The 19,544-nt window shown below is 38.8% G+C and overlaps 1 protein-coding gene across 4 annotated transcripts in view; it reads left to right on the top strand.

Annotated features, from left to right (window-relative positions):
* Window positions 1-19,544, top strand: part of LOC137300506 (histone-lysine N-methyltransferase EHMT1-like) — a 149,593-nt gene that overhangs the window by 52,643 nt on the left and 77,406 nt on the right. For all 4 annotated transcript variants that reach the window (XM_067969605.1, XM_067969604.1, XM_067969603.1 and 1 more), the window contains exons 2-3: window positions 10,186-10,270; window positions 11,453-12,066. In XM_067969605.1, the coding sequence (XP_067825706.1) occupies window positions 10,186-10,270; window positions 11,453-12,066 (699 nt within the window). The remainder of the gene's footprint in view (window positions 1-10,185; window positions 10,271-11,452; window positions 12,067-19,544) is intronic.

The following is a 19,544-nucleotide window of genomic DNA, read 5'->3' as shown; positions in this document are numbered from 1 at the left end:
ACAGCTATAAAACATAGATCAGAATGTAATGTATAAAATGTATCTTAATTTAACCAAACAGTTTCATGAAATTTCCCGAGGAGATTGTCAAGATCTTAAGCCCAAGAAGTGTTGTCTCAATCAACCTCAAAATGGCAGATAATTGTGTCTGCAAGGAGTCATGTTATGAAATGGCTGAATCTGCAGTGAAGTGTCTGCATTGAGCATGCTCAGGTTATTGAATTATAGCCTATAGGGGGAGATGAAGAGTAGAAGCAGAGAAACTGTCTTCAGCAGGAACTGGGATTTACAGCTGCTTGAGTCTTTGTCCAAAGAGAGGTATCAAAATGACCTGTAGATCTTCACTTTTGAAGACTTTGCCTTCTATACAGGTAATTTTTGTTGGCTGATTGTGACCCAACACTTTGAGCTTTCAAATCTGTCAGCAATCTTCACAAATAGTTTGTCACCAAAAAAAAATGATCTCCCAAATAGTTGTCCTAAATTTAAAGATCAGAACAATGATCAGTAACTTAGAGCACTTTCAAATCACGTTGAACAAAAATACAAGGCAACCATTTGGTGGGGAAACTTTAAACAGGACTACATTTTAATGATTGAAATTATATTGCTTCAAGTTAGATTGTGTAGCTTACAGCATTGATGATTGAAATGTTTCTTCAAGTAGTTGAGAATAGAATGAGTGCACTTGTCGTTTGAGGTAACTTGGTAGATATTTGTGGACTCCAAGTTTAGCAATTCTAAAACTATATAGAGGACACACTAGAAACAAAGCGGGTCTGCCAAACAAATTCAGCAGGTGAGTTGGAAGTGTTTATTTTAACTGGTTTAGCATTTTCTTCCCAATAAATGATCAAGATATGCCCATCTTGATACTAAAAGTACATATGATCTAAAATTGCCAAAATGCTGATCTGTGAACATTGTTGATGTCAATCAGCCAATGGTATTATGCATCAACAGTTGAAATTGCATGATTCAGATACCTTGCAAAGAGTCACGATATAATAGGCATTTTATACTAGCTGTTTCGTGACAATACTGTTTTTAGCTTAAATGAAAATTAAACTCAGAATAGTCTTGAGGATTGTAGGTGATTGTACAAAATGGATTTACGCTGTGTATCTAGTACAGTGTTGTATGCTGTTTTCTTAATGGATGTTGAAAGAAAGCAGTCGTTTTTCTATGGAGTTTTCTGGTGAGCATAATCTAAATTTATAGACTTAAACTCTGCTGCTTTATCTTTCCTTCCTTGAGGACCTTTTCATGCACACTATTTGTGCTTCCATATTCTTCTAATTTCTAAGCGTTTCTACTATTGTCTTTATGAACCGAAAAGGATAGTGATCTGAAGTAGTTTTGGTAGATAGAGAAAATTAACTGCATTGATATTTTTTATTTTTTAGACTATAGGAAGTTAGTGTAAATTTACAGTAAGTTTCTTGTAGTTGTCAGGAAATACAGCATTGAGAATTCTATTCGTAACACCATTTATAGTAGCTTGATTATCTACACGCAGTCTTGTATGTGATGGATATGAGCAAAATCGATGAGAAATTCGGTGGAAAATTAGTTGCGAGGCATTTTATAGTCCAGAAGTCTGTTGATTTACTGGTCGCAAAAAAAATTAAACTTTGTCGTTGACCTGTTAGTTTTTAAGCTGTCAATAACTTGTACTGCATGGAGCAGAGCCGTCCATGGGTTAACTTTGCTGCTTGAGTGTTGTTCATGACATCGGCTGTAGTCCTTAAACAACACTCTTTGCCATCTCGACTGTAGAGGATTGTGCTCTCTGCTGGGCTCTTGCGCACATTTATTGAATCAGTTAAAATATTTGAGAGTGGGTTGGTAATTTGGCTGTAGTTACAGTATCCAGTTGACTTCTTTAAGCATTTCAGTGTGTTGTGTGCCATTTTTTTCCTTCAGTAGATCTGGTTGAAATGTAGCTCTTGGTGTGCATTGTTGACAACCAATATAGCATACACAGCAGTTTTCTTAATTGCAAATGAAAATTTGTAATATAACTGCAGTTGCTTTTAGCATGAAATGAAGTACTGTGTGGTGTGTCCATCATAACTTGAGACAGCTAAGTCAGAGAGAAAAGGGAAAGGCAGATGAAGGGAACTTTTAATATGAAATGGCTTCACATGACTGGCTAAAAGCTTCAGTTGGTGAGCAGCTAGTGGATATGTTTTTTCTCAGGGTGTCGTTGAGATTTCATTAGCCAGTCAGGAGGAAATAATTTGGGGTAGGTGGAGCCAATACAAAAGCTGAAAAGTGTTAGGGCATTGTTCTAGTGCTAATTTTCCTGATATTGCTGCATATGGTGTGTTAGAGAGCCCCAGTTGCTATACGGAGGATGTGATTTTATCTTGGTTTAAAAAAAACACACACGTTAAAGTTATGATGTGGAGATGCCGGTGATGGACTGGGGTTGACAATTGTAAACAATTTTACAACACCAAGTTATAGTCCAGCAATTTTATTTTAAATAAAAGTTAAAGTTAGGTAGCAAAGAGCAACCCGTTCTGTCTGCTTTCTTTTCTCCCACCCATTATGGAATAATTGAGTGACCCTTGCAAATGAGAAGATATCTCTTGGAAATCAGAAGCATTTGAGAGGTGGTTCTTTTCCCTCTGTAATATGTACTGTGTGAGAGCTGTGCTCCAAACATTTGCCCACAATTCCATTGTGTTGCTCCTTTACCAAATTATTGTACTAAATTGTGAGTTATAAATGATTATACAATGTAATATTAGAAACTCCAACTTGTAATTTTGAGGTTTCATTTAATACATTTTGGGAGGCAGGGTAGAAAAAAATGTTTACAACAAATTATTTTAAATTCTAGTTCTTCAGTAATGTTTTTGGAGCTAAAGATGCTAAGTAAGACATTACTTTGATATGCGACTGAAAATTTTGAAAGAGTCAGTAAACTACAGTTTCAAGCCAAGTATGAAAATTAAGTCTATTCCATCCAAATCTTGTTTGCATTTTAATTCTGCAAATTACTCTGCTTTTTTGTGATCTAGCTGTGAGAAAAGTAAGTTGATTTCAGTATTGCAGTCTGCACATCAATGATTATTCCTGATTGTAAAGGTTGAACTGAGCAAAATTAATAGTTCAAAACTGGAATTACAAAACTTTAATTTGCTGTAAATTGAACCTATAAAATTATTATCGTTTCATAAAATTATTATTTTATTGAAAATATTGTGGAATAACACCTAAACCCTCCTTTGGACAGTGCAGTAAAAAATATTACCTCAAAGTACAATTTGCTGTTTTAATTATTTTGTCAGCTTGTCCAGTCCAGTCAGGAAATTGAAACTTTACTTGACTTACCAAATTCCCTTTCAAGAACCTTGAATTCACACAATCTCTGTTGCTCCTCGCAGCCTATAAGAGTGACTCCAACTGGGTGATTTTCAGTTCTTTTACCCCTCTCACTCAGCATGAGTTGCCTGAGTGCTGCTTCAGTTAGTGAGTGAGAGGATTTTGCTTTATGCTGCTGTGCGTGTTTTCAGTCTGAAACTTGTTTGAGTTCCATTTGATTCAAAAAAAAATTCTCAATCTGGAACAACTACAACACGGGCCTTTTTCCTGATGCTTTTTTCGAGACAATGATTTTGCTGCCTCCAACAGTTTTCTTTCTGAACAGATTCCAATGCTCTTCCTAGAGGGAATGAAGTATCTTCTGTTACCTTTGAAGTTGAATGTGAGGAAGTGCATACACAAATCCAAACACCCTAAGCTGCCTCTCGGGTACTGCGCTAGAAAGCAGACCGGGAGATCCTAGGACTTCCTGTTTCTGGGTGCTAGTGTGAGGGAGCCATTTGAATTTACTAGTGTCGGTTGCAATGATCTCGGCGCAATGAAAAGAATAGCTGGCAGTGATATCCTGTTGTGGCTTAAATCTGAGGAAGCCCTTTAATCTTAAGATAAGGCATCTCCTCCCAGTGTCCAGTTTATTTCTGAAGAATGCCAATATGTTCTTATAAGTTCGTCTGAACAGGACGCTCGCGATGTCACTAGAGTCCACCAATGCACAACCTTGGTAGATCCCAGATTCATGAAAAATTTAGTAAAACCCCTCTAGCCAGCTTATTAGATAGAGTATCTGGATCAGAGATGTACCTGGATGTTCTGGACAGAGTTACTATCTGAGTAAAATTAACCTTGATGGTCAACAGTGACTTGAATCCCTGAAGTGGCAATTCCTGACAATTGCTACAGCTGTTTGGATGCATACAGTTAAAGAATTTACAGCACAGAAGGAAGCCATTAGGCGCGTTGTGTTGATGCTAGCTCTTCAGTTGAAACTATCTACTCTAATCCTATTTCCTTGCCTTTTCCCCATATTCTTTTATATTTTTCCATTTCAAATACTTCTTCAGTTCCATTTTAAATTATGTTACAGTCTTTGCCTCATTTGTGGTAAAGCATTCCATGTTCTAATAACCCTCTTTGTTCTTCTAACTTCCTCCATTGTTCTTCCTGTGAAAATCCTGAATCTGTGCCTCCTTGTTACCAATCATGGAAACAATCATTATTTATTCTCTCAAAATCTTCCATAATTTTGAAAAGGTCTATTCAATTTCCCCTTTAACCTTCTCTGTTCCAGTGAAAAAAGCCTTTCTCCACAGTTACAATGTCTCAACTTTGTGTAATTCCTAGTATCCTGATGAGTCTTCACTGTACTCTTGCCACGGCTCTGATATCCTTCCTAAAACCGGATGCATAGAAGTGCATGAAGTACTAAAACTGCGGCCAAACCAATACCTTGTGTAAATTCAACATCATTTCCATGCTTTATAGTCAGTGCTCATATGTATTAAAACCAGAATTTCATTTGCATTTTAATAGTCTTTTCTATCTGCAGTCTTTATAGATCTATGTAGCAGTAACCCCAGATCGCTCTCTCTTTCTCTACTTTGTGAAGAATCTTACTGTTTATCTTATCGTCGTTTTATCACTTTTTTTTCCCCTCCAAAAATGTATTACATATTTTGCTGTGTGGAAATGCATCTGTTACTTCTGGCTTTTTAATTAGAATAACGCAGAATCCAGGGAGATCTTATCATGTTTAAAATTACAAAAGGATGAGACAGGGTAGATTGAAGTAGACTGTTTCCAGCTCTAGAACGAGGGGCCATAGATAAAAGATTTAATGTAAGAGATTTTGAACAGAGAAATTTGTTGATGAGTTGTGAGGCTGTGCAATTCAATCCTAGGGTTAGTTGTTGAGGCAGAAACTATGTCAACATTCAAGATAAGGCTGGATAGGTGGATGAAGGGAAAGGGGCTAAAGGGATATAGAAAAAGTAGGTAAATGTGCTCAACCATTTGCTCTCGTGAATAGTGAACACCGACATGGACTGTTTGGACCGAATGGCATGTTTCCGTGTTCTGTGTATTTATTTGCCCACTCCATCATCCTGTCTATGCCCTCTTGTACTCACGCATTCTGACTCGCAGTTTGCCATGCTCCCTAACTTGTATCATCAGAAAACTTTTGATTATTCCTCCTATGCATTTCCCCAAATAATTTATATAAATGCAAGACAAAAGATATCTCAGCAAAAATTCCTGCGACACACCACTACAGGCAATCTGAAAAAGATCCATTTAACCCGTACTTTTTGCTTTCAGTCCTCCAGCCATTCCTCTACACATGCTGCTATGTTGCCTTCAGTACCATTTGCCTTCGTTTTCAAGTCTCTTGTATGGCATCTCATTAAATATTTTCTGAATGTCGATATATTCCACATCCATCATGTTCCTTTTATACACTGTGATTTTCTTCAAAAAATTAAATTAGTTAAGAATAACTGTGCGTTACAAAGCCATGCTGACTGTTGTGTTTCAGCCCATGTCTTTCTAAGTGTTCACTAATTTCATCCCATATTAGATTATCTAGAACTTTACCCACAACTGAGGTAAGATTAATTGGCCTAAAGTTTCCTGGCTTATCCCTTTTCCCATTTCTTGAACAGGGGTGTACATTTACCAGTTCTTCAGCACAATACCCATTTCCAAATTTTTTGGAAAATTAAAGTTAGTATCTCTGCCATCCTCTTGCCCAACTTGTTTCAGTTCCGGGACTTTTTGGGTGCCTACCACCTTGGGTAGGTCACTTCTCGGTTTTTAATCCCATTAACTTGTCAATGTCGTGTCATTTGAATATTTATCCTCCACATCTGCCTCAGGTACTATCCTCTGTGGAAAGCTGATGTGAAACACTTAATAGATATCTCCATTCCCTCGGGTCCAACTACAAGGTAGACCTACTTCATCTGTAAGTGGTCTCATCCTTTTGCTTGTGTGCTTACAAATACCCTTGCTATTTCTCTTCAGGTTGACCACTAGTCTTCTTTCATACTCCCTCTTAATCTTCCTAATCTCTTTTGCTTTCTTTTCTATAGCTTTTATAATTCTAGTAATCTAGCTTTTATAATGTGCATTTATCAACTGCTTTTTAAAATCTCAGTTTTGCTCCAACATCTCTCTGCTTTTAGCTTTGGGCTGAAAGATTTCCTGTACGCCCTCCTCACTCTGGTTCTTAATGGACAGAGGAGCCTATTACAGAATCTTTGGTAAGCTGGACAATCTCAAACATGGTACAAAGGGATGCCTTTAGTTTCCACTGGTACACTTCAACAGATTCTGTTTGTTGGCCATTCACCATGTAAATGGCCACTTCTGGTCTACAGTCTAACATTTGCCAAACGCCAGGCCTGTGGCACCATTTTCTTTTCCACTGAATTTTGGAACGTTATAGTCAAAGCCTCTATTATTTCCTCCCTAGCTTCCCTCGGGATCCTTGGATGCAAACAGTCAGGCCTTGATGATTTGCCTATCTTAGACAAATGGCTCTTCCTGATACAAATTCAAAGAAACTGAGAGCATAATGTATTTGCAGAATACTGTACAAGCTTGCTTTGACATTAGGCAAATTGTATTTGTAAGTGGTTGGGCTAGCTTTTTCGACTTGTGGAATCCATAGAACTGTTCCCAGATTAAATGGAAGGAAAAATTGGCAAATGTTACTGTAGGCCAACAATGGGAAATATTGAAACAGCAGATGGAGAGGGAATAAATTCAATATATCCCTGCAAGGAAAAAAGGAAGTGTGTCGAGGACTGAGTTCTTTGACTGAATGAAATTTGAAACTAAAAAAGGAAGCATTTAGTGCTTACAAAGCGATAAATAAGAAAGCCAGAAAGAATGAAAGAAAGCTACAAAAAGGTGGGAAGAGCACAAAAGAGAAAATTAGCAAAAAATATCAAGAGCAATAAGAAGACTTTCTATAGACACATTAGTAATCAGGTGAATAGAGCAAGCTTGTAGTAGAGAGTGAGTGAATGGCAGAAATACTAAATAAGTACTTGGCTTAAATTTTCATAATGTAGGCAGATATTGAAATTGTTCAATTCAGAGTTGGGTGTACAACAGTTAGTGGAGGTTATTTTTCAAAGAATGATGGCGCTAAAGAAATTACTGAAAACTAAGACATCATCAAGGCCTGATTGTTTGCATCCAAGGATCCTGAGGGAAGCTAGGGAGGAAATAATAGAGCCATTGACTATAACTTTCCAAAATTCGGTGGAAAAGAAAATGGTGCTAGAAGCCTGGCGTTTGACAAATGTTAACCCCTCTTGAGAAAAGGAGACTGCGCTAAAACAGGAAGTTAACAGGCCAGTTAATCTTGATTCAGTTATCGGTAAGCTATTCGAGTCTATAATACAGGATGAAATTAATCAGATTTAGCTCAGATTTCTAAAAGAAGGGATGTGTTTGACTAACCTTCTGGAATTCTTTTTAGAAACAATGGAGGACAAAGGAATTTTAGTGAATGTAGTTTATATTGATTTTCAAAAAGCATTTGATAAGGTATCTGTACCACAAATGACTTATGACAAAGAAAATATCAAATGGAATTAAGGGAAATGTGGCTCCGTGAATAGAGAGATGGTTGGAGGGCAGAAAACCAAAGTTACTGAGTGAAAGGAAGTTTTTTGGAGAAGAAAAGTGTGATGGCAGGCGTTCCATAGGGGTTTTTATTGGAGCCACCCGCTCTTGCTATATATGTTAATGCTCTGGACTTAGAAATTGAGGGAATAAATTCCAAATTTGCTAATGGGGACCAAATTGGAAATAATGGCAAATTTTGACAGATTGTAAAAGACTGAAGAAAGATATAAAGAGGCAGTCAGAGTGGGCAGATAGGTTGGGAATGCAGTTCAATGTCGAAAAAAAATTGAAGTGCAGTCCCCGCCACTTGCACCATCCTCGTTTATCCCAGACGGTCGCCTGTATCGAGCAAATGGTGTTAACCACACGGTGTATGTCTGAACTTCAGAATTTTATGGACAAATTAGTTTTGGCATGTTCGGTGCCACCTCTTTGATAATTTCACTATATTATGGAATTGTCAATATATTTTTATATATCTTTATATGCAAATTTCTATGCATTGATTGCTTCACATTTCCTCACAGTATAAATATTGACATTTGTATATTTGATGTCTTCATAAGGAATTCCCTCAACACTAACACTAATGTGACGAGTACACAAAAAAATTAAACTTCTGGACCCAGAGTTTCCACTAGATTGGGCTGGCTTTTGCCAAATCAGCGCAAAACATCGCGGAATCTCGAATTACGTGAACGTAATTTGTGCCCAGCGTAATTTGAGTTTCCGCGATCTTTTGCGCTGACTAAAGAAAGAAGGCGCTGAAACTAGCCTAGCCCAGAAAACTGGCCTCACCACCCCCTCGCCCCTGCTCGAAACAACGGGGATGGTGAGTTTCCGCCAATTGCGCCAGCCTGTGGCCGTTCGAGGAGGATTTTAAAATTCAGCTTGTTTTCTTCGGCCCATAGGCACGGTGTAAAGAGTTTTAAATATTAAAAATGTTAATTTACTAAGCAACTGACTAGTTTCCCCCACGGAAGTAGCAAATGCTTCAGTATAGTTTTTTTTTGGAGTCATTTTCAGTGATTTATAAATCAGGTTACTCACAGGCAGAGGACTAGACGCCTTTTAATAAAAATGCTTATTTTTAGTAATTCCATTTTCATCTGTATTACCAAAACTGCACAAGGTTACCACTCTTGGAAAAAAAAATCTTTTTTTGCAATCAAAAATTTAACGATTACTTTAAGCTGCTGAATTGTGCTGATTCACGGCAGATTTTATGTTTGTGATTATATTAATGCATTTTAATGTAACTCAGCATAAAATGCGCCAGCGCAATTTGCGCCCAAATGCCGATTGCGCCCAAAGCGGAAACTTTGGGTTCTGGTTCTTTTTCTTCATGATCAGGTCAGTGGAATACTAACTACCTTTTTTATGTGCCTCAAGGAATGGTCTGTTGATTGCTCTTGCTATTCCTTATTTACCTCCTCAAATTACCAAGTTGTTCATAAATCACCTAGCTGCTTTTTGCGTGAGATAAAATTGCAGCCATAGGCTCATATTAATCTGAATTACAGCACAGGAGCCAAAATAGTGGACTGGGCCCCTTGGTCTGGACCTCCGAAGTGTTGCAATAGATCTTGATGAATGCAACTTTGCACTTTCTAATTCGTTATCTTTCTGTTTGTTTTACATAGCCCTAAGCACGGTGGAAACGTTGCGTATTGTTGCTACAAATGTTCTTTTGCAACTAAATGTTGCACTGTATGCTAATGGATTTATGCCAGTGCAACTTTGCTGTTGTGTGGAATAGTTGTGCATTTCATGCTTGCACAGGCATGGCGCAAGTGTTTGCATAGGTTCCTAATAGGTCACCTAATTTGTGATTTCTTTTGAGCTAATCCTCGTACCGTGACAAAGTTGAGGGGAAGTGATTGTTGCTTAGGAAGGTGAGAGTCGTCTTGGGTTAGCAGCAGACCAAGTTTTCTTCCACCTGTAGGTGTGTGAAATTGACCTTTTATAAAGGAGTGATTTTATAAGCCAGTCGAATCACTAACATTGAACTCTTTAGGTGAAAGCTCAACCAATACTGGTTTTCATTGGTCACTGATTGTTTCTAACTTGTACAATTTGAAAAATATGTACTTTACATAGAAAGAAAGGAGTAAGTGGGGAATAAATAAACTACCAATTCAACCTATTTAAGAACTATTACGTTGTGTGCAAGTAAGTCTATAAACGATAGTAATTCTGTTTGTACTTCAGTCTGCAGGTATGACTGGGGCAGACACTGCTATAGAAGACCGGAAGCTGGAAGTAGCAAAGGAACTATCCACTACTGAAGACAAAGGTGAATAAAGACACAAACTCACAGACTCATAGCTTTGCTATATTTCGAATATGTAGCATAAACAAACCATTGCAATGAAATTAAGACCTTATGGTTCATCGTGCAATTGAAGTATTTGCTGTGAAACGAGCACACTTTATACAAATGCAGATTTAGATTTCCAGCTATAAGAGCACATGGATTTAATTCATAGATAACTATTGAGGTTACGTTAAGCCATGTAGCATGGAATAGGGAGTCTATTTTAACGGTTGATGTAGAAGTAAAACTGTTGCAGTATAATGTCAAATTGTAGAAAACAGATACTACTTTTCAGGCTCTTATTAAAAGAAAAATCCATGGTTGAAATACACCAACTATCACTCAAATAGTTGTTTAGCAGATTGAAGATGACCTTTTTAGTGAAACTTTTGCTCGGGAAATTGAGTTGATATCTTACAATTCGTGATTGTAGAACATTGGAAATCATTGCTTTTGAACAGCTAACATTAAGTGCTGTAATTTTCTTTTTGTGCATGAATTCAGCAGTCTGGAAAAACTGTTCAGTATTTTCCTGTCCTCTAGTAATCAGTCTGGTTATGTATTACACGTATTGAACATAATCAAAATGTAATTGTACAAATACTGCTTTATTTCCAATCAGTGGGATTTTACGAAATTTAAAATAGAAATTTGTGAAATTATTTGGCACCTATTAATGTAGAATAGTCCTTATACATTCCAGTACTCTGTGTGACTTTTTAAATTGAACACAATGGGAGTTTTGTGTAAAGTGGTTTCCAAGCACAAACACAACCGATTCCATAATGTCTAGTCACACTAAGACTTAGTGCGCCCCCTAGCCAGTTTCAGTGCCTTTTATTGCTTTTGAAGAGGTGAAACCATACAAGTTCCTGTTAAAAGACCAAGGAGAGGAATCTGTAAATGAGTATTTCCATTAAAGAGCTACCTTCTTGCAAGGTCTAAATTTAAAAATATCTATTAAACATTTTTTCCCCCAAAATTATATTTATTTGCCACATTGCTTTATCTAATTCTTGACTTGGGGGACCAAAAAAATCTCTCACTGCACATATTAAGCATTTTTGTATGCTTGCCATTGCCTGCAATTCTTCCTTCAGTTTGTCCACATGCTGTATTTATGGGGGGGAAGTAATAAAGCTGTTGTGACCTCTTTTACAGGAAGTGATCTCACAGCTGCTAATTTGAGTGCCACAGAGAAGCCACTGGAAGCTTGTGAGATGTTTGCAGATGGTGAAACCAATGGTTCTTGTGGAAAGAGTGAAGAAGCATCTTCAACAAAGAATCATCAAATGTCAGTTAAAAAGACTCAGGACACTGTGAAAACAGCATTGCAGGATTTAAATGAACTAAAGCAGATAAATGAAAATGGAATATTAGAAGACAATAAGACTGTTAAAGCAAGCAATCATATGAATTCAGATGATTTGACACTAACGTCTGTGACAGGAAGTAATGGATTTATTTTAAATAGTAAACCCTTACCGCAGGTACAGACCGGGTCTCCTTCTCTAATCGGTCATGCTGCCAAAACACTTCCTTCATCTCCTAGCAAGGCTGGAGGAGTTAACAAGGTAAAAAACTTAAGTGCAGTGATAGCTGCTGAAGTTCTGCAAAATCAAGCCATGAAACCGCTTAATGTGGCATCAGCCAAATCAGGAGAAGGAAACCCAGAAGAAAATACATCTCAGGCTAAAAAACTCTCACAAGGCCTCAATGCTGAGGTCAAGATTCACAGAGCGAGGAAGACTCTGCCTAAACTCAACTCAAATCAGGTGAGAAACTCTTTAACAGGTTAAGTGAGTGGGCAAGAAGGTGGCAGATGGAGTACAATCATAGAATCATAGAAAATTTACGGCACAGAAGGAGGCCATTTGGCTCATCATATCCGCAGCGGCCGAAAATGAGCTACCCAGCATAATCCCACTTTCCAGCACTTGGTCTATAGCTATGTAGGTTACAGCACTTCAGGTGCACATCCAGATAATTTTTAAATAAGTTGAGGGTTTCTGCCTCTACCACCCTTTCAGGCAGTGAGCTCCAGAGCCCCACCACCCTCTGGGTGAATTTTTTTTCCCTCAGCTTCCCTCTAATCCTTCTACCAATCGCTTTAAATCTATGCCCCCTGGTTATCGACCTCTCTGCTAAGGGAAGTAGGTCCTCCCTATCCACTCTATCTACGCCCCTCATAATTTTGTACACCAAAATTAAATCACCCCCTCAGCCTCCTCTGTTCCAAGGAAAACAACCCCAGCTTATCCAATCTTTCCTTTTATAGCTAAAATTCTCCAGCCCTGGCAACATCCTCATAAATCTCCTCTGTACCCTCTCTAGTCTAATCACATCTTTCCTTTAATGTGATGACCAGAACTGTACGCAGTACTCAAGCTGTGGCCTAACGAGTGTTTTATCCAGTTCCAGAATAACCTCCCTGCTCTTATATTCTCTGCCTTGGCTAGTCAAGGAAAGTATTCCATATGCCGCCTTAACCACCTTATCTACCTGACCTGCTACCTTCAGGGATCTGTGGAACTGCACTCCGAAGTCCCTCACTTCCTCTACACCTCTCAGTATCCTCCCATTTATTGTGTATTCCCTTTCCTTGTTTGCCCTCTCCAAATGTATTACCTCACACTTCTCCGGATTGAATTCCATTTGCCATTTTTCTGCCTACCTGACCAGTCCACTGATAGCTTTGTGCAGTCTACAGCTTTCCTCCTCACTATCAACCACATGACCAATTTTTGTATCATCTGCAAACTTCTTAATCATTTAAGTCCAAATCATTAATATATACCACAAAAGCAAGGGACCTAGTACTGAGCCCTGTGGAACCCCACTGGAAACATCCTTCCAGCCACAAAAACACCAGTTGACTATTACCCTTTGCTTCCTTCCACTGAGCCAATTTTGGATCCAACTTGCCAGTCTCCCTTGGATCCCATGGGCTTGTACTTTTTTGACCAGACTGCCATGTGGGACCTTGTGAAATGCACTACCTTCATCTACCCTCCTTGTTACCTTCTCAACAAATTCAATCAAGTTAGTCAGACACGACCTTCCCTTAACAAATCCATGCTGACTGTCCTTGATTACTCCATGCCTTTCTAAGTGACGGTTTATCCTGTCCCTCAGAATTGATTCCAATAATTTGCCTACCACCGACGTTAGACTGGCTGCCTGTAATTACTTGGTCTATCCCTTGCTCCCTTTTTAAACAATGGTACAATGTTAGCAGTCCTCCAATCCTCTGGCACCACGCCTGTATCCAGTGAGGATTGGAAATTGATGGTCAGAGTCTACGCTGTTTCCTCCCTTGCTTCTTTTAACAGACTGGGATACATTTCATCCGGTCCTGGTGATTTATCTACTTTCAAAGATGCTAATCTCCTTAATACTTACTTTCTCACTATGTTTATCCCATCCAACATTTCACACTCCTCCTCCTTAACTACAATGTCTGCATCGCCCCTCTCTTTGAAGACAGACACAAAGTATTCATTAAGAACCATACCCACATTTTCTGTCTTGACACACAGGTTACCTTTTTGGTCTCTAATAGGTCCTACTCTTTCCTTAGTTATCCTCTTGCTCTTAATGTGTTTATAAAACATCTTTGGGTTTTCCTTGATTTTACTCGCCAATATTTTTCATGCCCTCTCTTTGCTTTCCCAGTTTCTTTTTTAATTTCACCCCTGCGCTTTCTATACTCCTCTAGGCTTTCTGTAGTATTGAGTTCTCGGTGTCTGACATAAAGCTTTCCTTTTCTGCCTTATCTTACCTTGATATCCAGGGAGCTCTAGAATTGGCAGTCCTACCCTTTTTCTTAGTGGGAACATGTTTACTCTGAACCCCTTGAATCTCCCCCTTGAAAGCCTCCTTGATTTACCTTCAAGTAGCTGTTTCCAGTCCATTTTTGCTAAATCACTTCTTAGCTTAGTAAAATTGGCCTTTCCCCAAGTGAGAAATTTAACTATCTTTGTCCTTTTCCATTACTATGCTAAAACTAGCTGAATTATAACTACCACCAAAATGTTCTCCCACTGTTACTTCTTCCACCTACCCAGCTTAATTTCCTAAAACTAAATCCAGAACGACCCCTTCTCTTGTTGGGCTTGCTACGTACTGGCTAAAAAAGTTCTCCTGAATGCAATTTAAGAATTTTGTGCCCTCTATGCCCTTCACACTGTTTGTATCCCAGTTGATATTAGGGTAATTGAAATCCCCTACTATTACTGCCCAAATTGTTTTTGTACTTCTCAGAAACGTGCCTACATATTTGCTCCTCTATCTCTCTCTGACTGTTTCGGGGTCTATAGTACATTCCCAGTAGTGTGACTGCCCCTTTTGTTCCTTAGCTCAACCCACATGGCCTCATTTGATGATCCTTCTAACATATCAGCCCTCCTCACAGCTGTAATTATTTCTTGAACCAAAATTGCCACCCCCCGCTCAATCTTGTCTGAAAACCCTGTAACCAGGAACGTTGAACTGCCCCTCTTTAAGCTGTTTCTGTAATAGCTAAGATACCATACTGCCACATGTCTATCTGTACCCTCAGCTCATCTGCCTTATTCACTATTATGTGGGGAAGTGTGAGGTTATTCACTTTGGAAGGAAGAATAGAAAAATGGAATATTTTTTTTAAATGGTGAGAAACTATTATATGTCAGTGTTCAGAGGGATTTGGGTGTCCTTGTACTCAACACAAAGTTAACATGCAGGTACAGCAAGCAATTAGGAAGGCAAATGGTATGTTGGCTTTTATTGCAAGGGGGTTGGAGTACAAGAGTAAGGAAGTCTTACTACAATTGTACAGGGCTTTGGTGAGACCACACCTGGAATACTGTGTACAGTTTTGGCTTCCTTACCTAAGGAAGGCTGTACTTGCCTTAGAGGCAGTGCAACAAAGGTTCACTGGATTGATTCCTGGGATGAGAGGGTTGTCCTCTGCGGAAAGATTGAGTAGAATGGGCTCTCTGGAGTTTAGAAGAATGAGATGTGATCTCATTGAAACATGTAAGATTCTAAGAGGGCTTGACAGGGTACATGCTGAGAGGCTGTTCCCCTGGCCGGAGGGTCTCGAACTAGGGGACATAGTCTCAGGATAAGGGGTCGGACGTATCGGACTGAGCTGAGGAGGAATTTCTTCACTTGGAGGGTTTTGAATCTGGAATTCTCTATCCCAGAGGGCTGTGGATGCTGAGTAGTTGAGTATATTCAAGACTGAGATCAATCGATTTTTGGACTCTAAGCGAATCAAGGGATATGGGGATTGAATGGGAAAATGGAGCTGAGGTAGCCAACAGAGTAGCCAAGATCTTATTGAATGGCGGAGCAGGCTCGAGGGGCTGTATGGCCTACTCCTGCTCCTATTTCTTATGTTCTTAAGATACTGGTTACAAGATTTTGCACAAATTAACCCGAATTTGGAATAAACTGCTTCAAATACTGGATGCCTTAATCAGGATTAAAAAACGATGATTAGGTCATTGTTTACTTTTGTGGAAGAATATGACCTTTGACTCTACGGAAAAAGGCCTAATTATGCATTGCGCAGATACATAGTCTAAAGCCATTTTAGTTAGATTCACCTTGATATCAATTAGCAATTTTAAAGCTCCAACAATGAATCCCTATAAACTGGCTTCACTTGGAACCTAAATCAAGTAGTGAGCAAGTGGTGACAGAGTTGATAGAACAGCTCTAAAGCACATTGGTGGGTTATGTGGATAAGTAATGTTTACTGAAATCATCCAAAATTGAGTTGCTGAATACCTTAATGCAATATATTATTTTTATACTGAAAATTTGCTAGAGAATTTTAACTTTCTAAAATTAATTTGGTAGCCTGATTTATAGTACTTAATGGATTTTTTTTAAAGCTGGTATTTTATTGTCAGCTAAGCAATATAGGTAGCGAGCCAAATTCAGATAATTCCAAGAATCTGTGAAATTCTTAAAGCCTGGGTTTGATTGTCTTAAAAGGTTGAAGAATGAATGAATAAAAAATGCCAATAATGAGTTCTAAACTTTTTTGTATGACTATTTCAAAACTTAAATTAGCACACAACACAGGAATAGGATGTGAAGACATGAAATCAAATACAACAGCTTGCAGTTATATAGCGCCTTTAATGTAGAAACATGTCCCAATGAACTTCACAGAATCACAGTCAAGACAAAAATGGACACTCAGCCAAAGAAAGAGATAGTAGGAAGGATGACTAAAAGCTTGATTGAAGAGGTGGGTTTTGAAGAGGGTCTTAAGAGTAGAGGGAGGTGGGGAGACTGAGAGGTTTAGAGAGGGCATTCTGGAGCGTAGGGCCTAGACTGCCTACAATAACGTGGGATAGAGCTGGGTGTCATTGGTGTACATATGGAGGCTGACCCCGTGTGAATGTATGATGTCGCCAAGAGGCAGTATGTGGATGAGGAAGAGGAGGGGGCCAAACATAGATTCTTGTGGAGTTCCAGAGGTAACAATGTGGAGATGGGAAGAGAAGTCATTGCTGGAGATGCTTTGCCATTGGGTGGATATGTAAGAGCGGAGCTAAGCGAGGACAGTCCCACTAAGCTGGACAACGGACGAAAGATGTTGGAGTAGGATAGTGTGATCGATGGTGTCAAAGGCTGCAGTGATTTTGAGGAATATGAGTCATTGAGGATATCTTTGGTGACTTTGATTAGGGCCATTGCAATGCTGTGGCAGGGCTGGATACCTGATCGGAGAGATTCAAACATGAAGTTATGGGAAAGACGGGCATGAATTTGGGATGCGACAACACATTCAAGGAGTTTGGTGAGGAAAGGGAGGTTATAAATCATGCGGTAGTTAGCAAGGACAGAGGGGTCGAGGAGAGAGAACTATCTACAATGTCAGCTGGTATGCAGCCCTGGAAGGGAAGTTAAATGTTTAGCAGTTTAGTGAGAATGGGGTCAAGGGAACAAGCGATGGGGGTTCAGGGACAAGATGAGGTCAGAGAGGGTATGAGGGGAGATTGGAGAGAAACTGGATACAGATGCAGGTTCAGAGCTAGAGCAAGGAAGACTTGGAGGAGTCTTGGCTTGGTCGCCAAGGGGAAGAGGAGGAAGCAGCTGAATGGATGGTCTCTAACAAAGGAGTCCATGAGCTCCTTTTACTTGTTGTTTAAGGTGGAAATGGCAGATGCGAGTGGTTTACGGATACGGTTGGTAGTGGACAAGAGAACCCAGGGTTATTTTTGTTCTCCAGGATGATCTTGGAGTAGTGAGCGGTTTTGTCAGAGGATTGGGATGCCCAACAGCATTTGATGTGATCCAGCCAGATCAGGTGGTGTTGGCTAAACCTGCTGTGCACCAGATATGCTTAAGTTTGTCAAAAATGTCAAATTTTGCCTGTGACTTAATTTGTAGATATGATAATGGGAGACTGAAAAATGCAGGCAAAAGCAATGTTCAGTGTAATGAGGGAAAAAAAAATCAATGCTCCAATTTTCTGGAATGCGTTTTCATAGAATCATAGAAGTTTACAACATGGAAACAGGCCCTTCGGCCCAACATGTCCATGTCGCCCGGTTTATACCAGTAAGCTAGTCCCAATTGCCTGCACTTGGCCCATATCCCTCTATACCCATCTTAACCCATGTAACTGTCCAAATGCTTTTTAAAAGACAAAATTGTACCCGCCTCTACTACTGCCTCTGGCTGTCTTTTATTTTAAAGCACCCATAGCGCACACATCTCTTATCATTTGATTCTGTTAGCTTATGGATTGTGATTGGTTTTCTATAAGAACCTGGTAAAGAATTAGGTGGCTGACTCAGTTTCTACTGGGCTGATATCTGTGGAATGAATATTGCCAGAACATATGCAGATTTCAAAATAAAGCTGGATCACTGAATTGTCCATTCCTGAGCTGATTATATTCTAACTGTATCCTATGAGTAGACCTTTTTTCCAGGTCTGGAGCATTTTATCTTTGTATTGACATCATTTTGCGCAATTAGCAATGTAACGTGCCATATGTTGGAGTTGTGACCTCCAATGTCCAGAAACTCCCAGATGTATTTTGTGAATTGCTTCTACTCCCTCCTAGTCCTAAAGAAATAGCCAATTCACAGCAGTCGTTACATTTTGCCATTTCATATTCACAGGAGAAATTGTTGTCATAGTGGAATTGCTAATTTACCTTGTTGCTACTAATTGCTATTGCTATGAGATTATAGTTTACTAGTTCTCTTGAGATTGAGGTTAAGTTTCTTATGCTTTGAAGTCTGAATATGTGGAAAATTCTGAAAAATACAGATGATCTGTTTTATAGCAGGAAACTTAAGTGCCATTGTTTCAAAAACAAACTAGAAAATGTGTTTATAAAGTTAATATCTCTATATTGTTTGTAATCCTGAAGTAATCAATTGACAAGCAATCTTGTTTTGTTTCAGTATCTGTCACAGAAAACTGTTCTGCATGTAAAATATTTATAATGATTATTACATTCATAGTTCTGTGTTTTGATCTTCCCAATTAATGTTAGCCAAGTTGCCACCTTAAAGCAACCAAAGATAAATGCCGTAAACACTGAAAATTACAACACTAAAATGCTATGTTCCTTTCCATCACTTTTTCTATTAAATATCATTCTTGGAAAAAGCCTGTTTCATTTTCTAACTGGAAGAAGATGCCATGTTGATGCAGATTTCCTTTATAGACAGTAATCAGCTGCAGTGCCCTCTTTCTCCTGAAATAAACTATCTGCATTAATGAATAACATCGGTAGTATATAATAGAAAAAAAAACTGCAGGTAGCAGAGTGATTTTGGTACTGGGCCAGCAATCCAGAGGTTGATGAGCTCAAATCCTGCCACGGCAAATTGTGAACTTGAATTCTATCAATCTGATTTTTGGACTAGCTGAATTGTCATATAAGGCCAGCTATTTTACGAATGTCTTTCAGGGAAAGGAAAGCTGCAGATATTGTGATTCTAATGCCATGGAACATTGTTTGTTCCCAATGCCCTCTGAAGTCACTCAATTGCTAGAAAGCATTCAGTGCAACTAGGAAAGAGCAATAAATGTGACTTTGCCAGCAGACTGAGAAGAGATTTTTTTTTTAAAAAAAAGTCTTTTTGGAGTGAATCAATTGTAAAATTCTATTCAATATTCATAAACTATGCTCCAGCATCGCGGTTCCTGACATTTTTTCTCATTCTAACTTGATGCTCTCCTTCCCTGAAGGGATTGACTTTTTTGCTGGCCTACAGTTCAGACAATG

The sequence above is a fragment of the Heptranchias perlo genome, chromosome 31, assembly GCF_035084215.1.
Source record: "Heptranchias perlo isolate sHepPer1 chromosome 31, sHepPer1.hap1, whole genome shotgun sequence".
In the NCBI taxonomy this organism is placed as follows: Eukaryota; Metazoa; Chordata; class Chondrichthyes; order Hexanchiformes; family Hexanchidae; genus Heptranchias; species Heptranchias perlo.
Note: the sequence above shows the minus strand (reverse complement) of the source record. Positions and strands in the feature narration are given on the sequence as shown.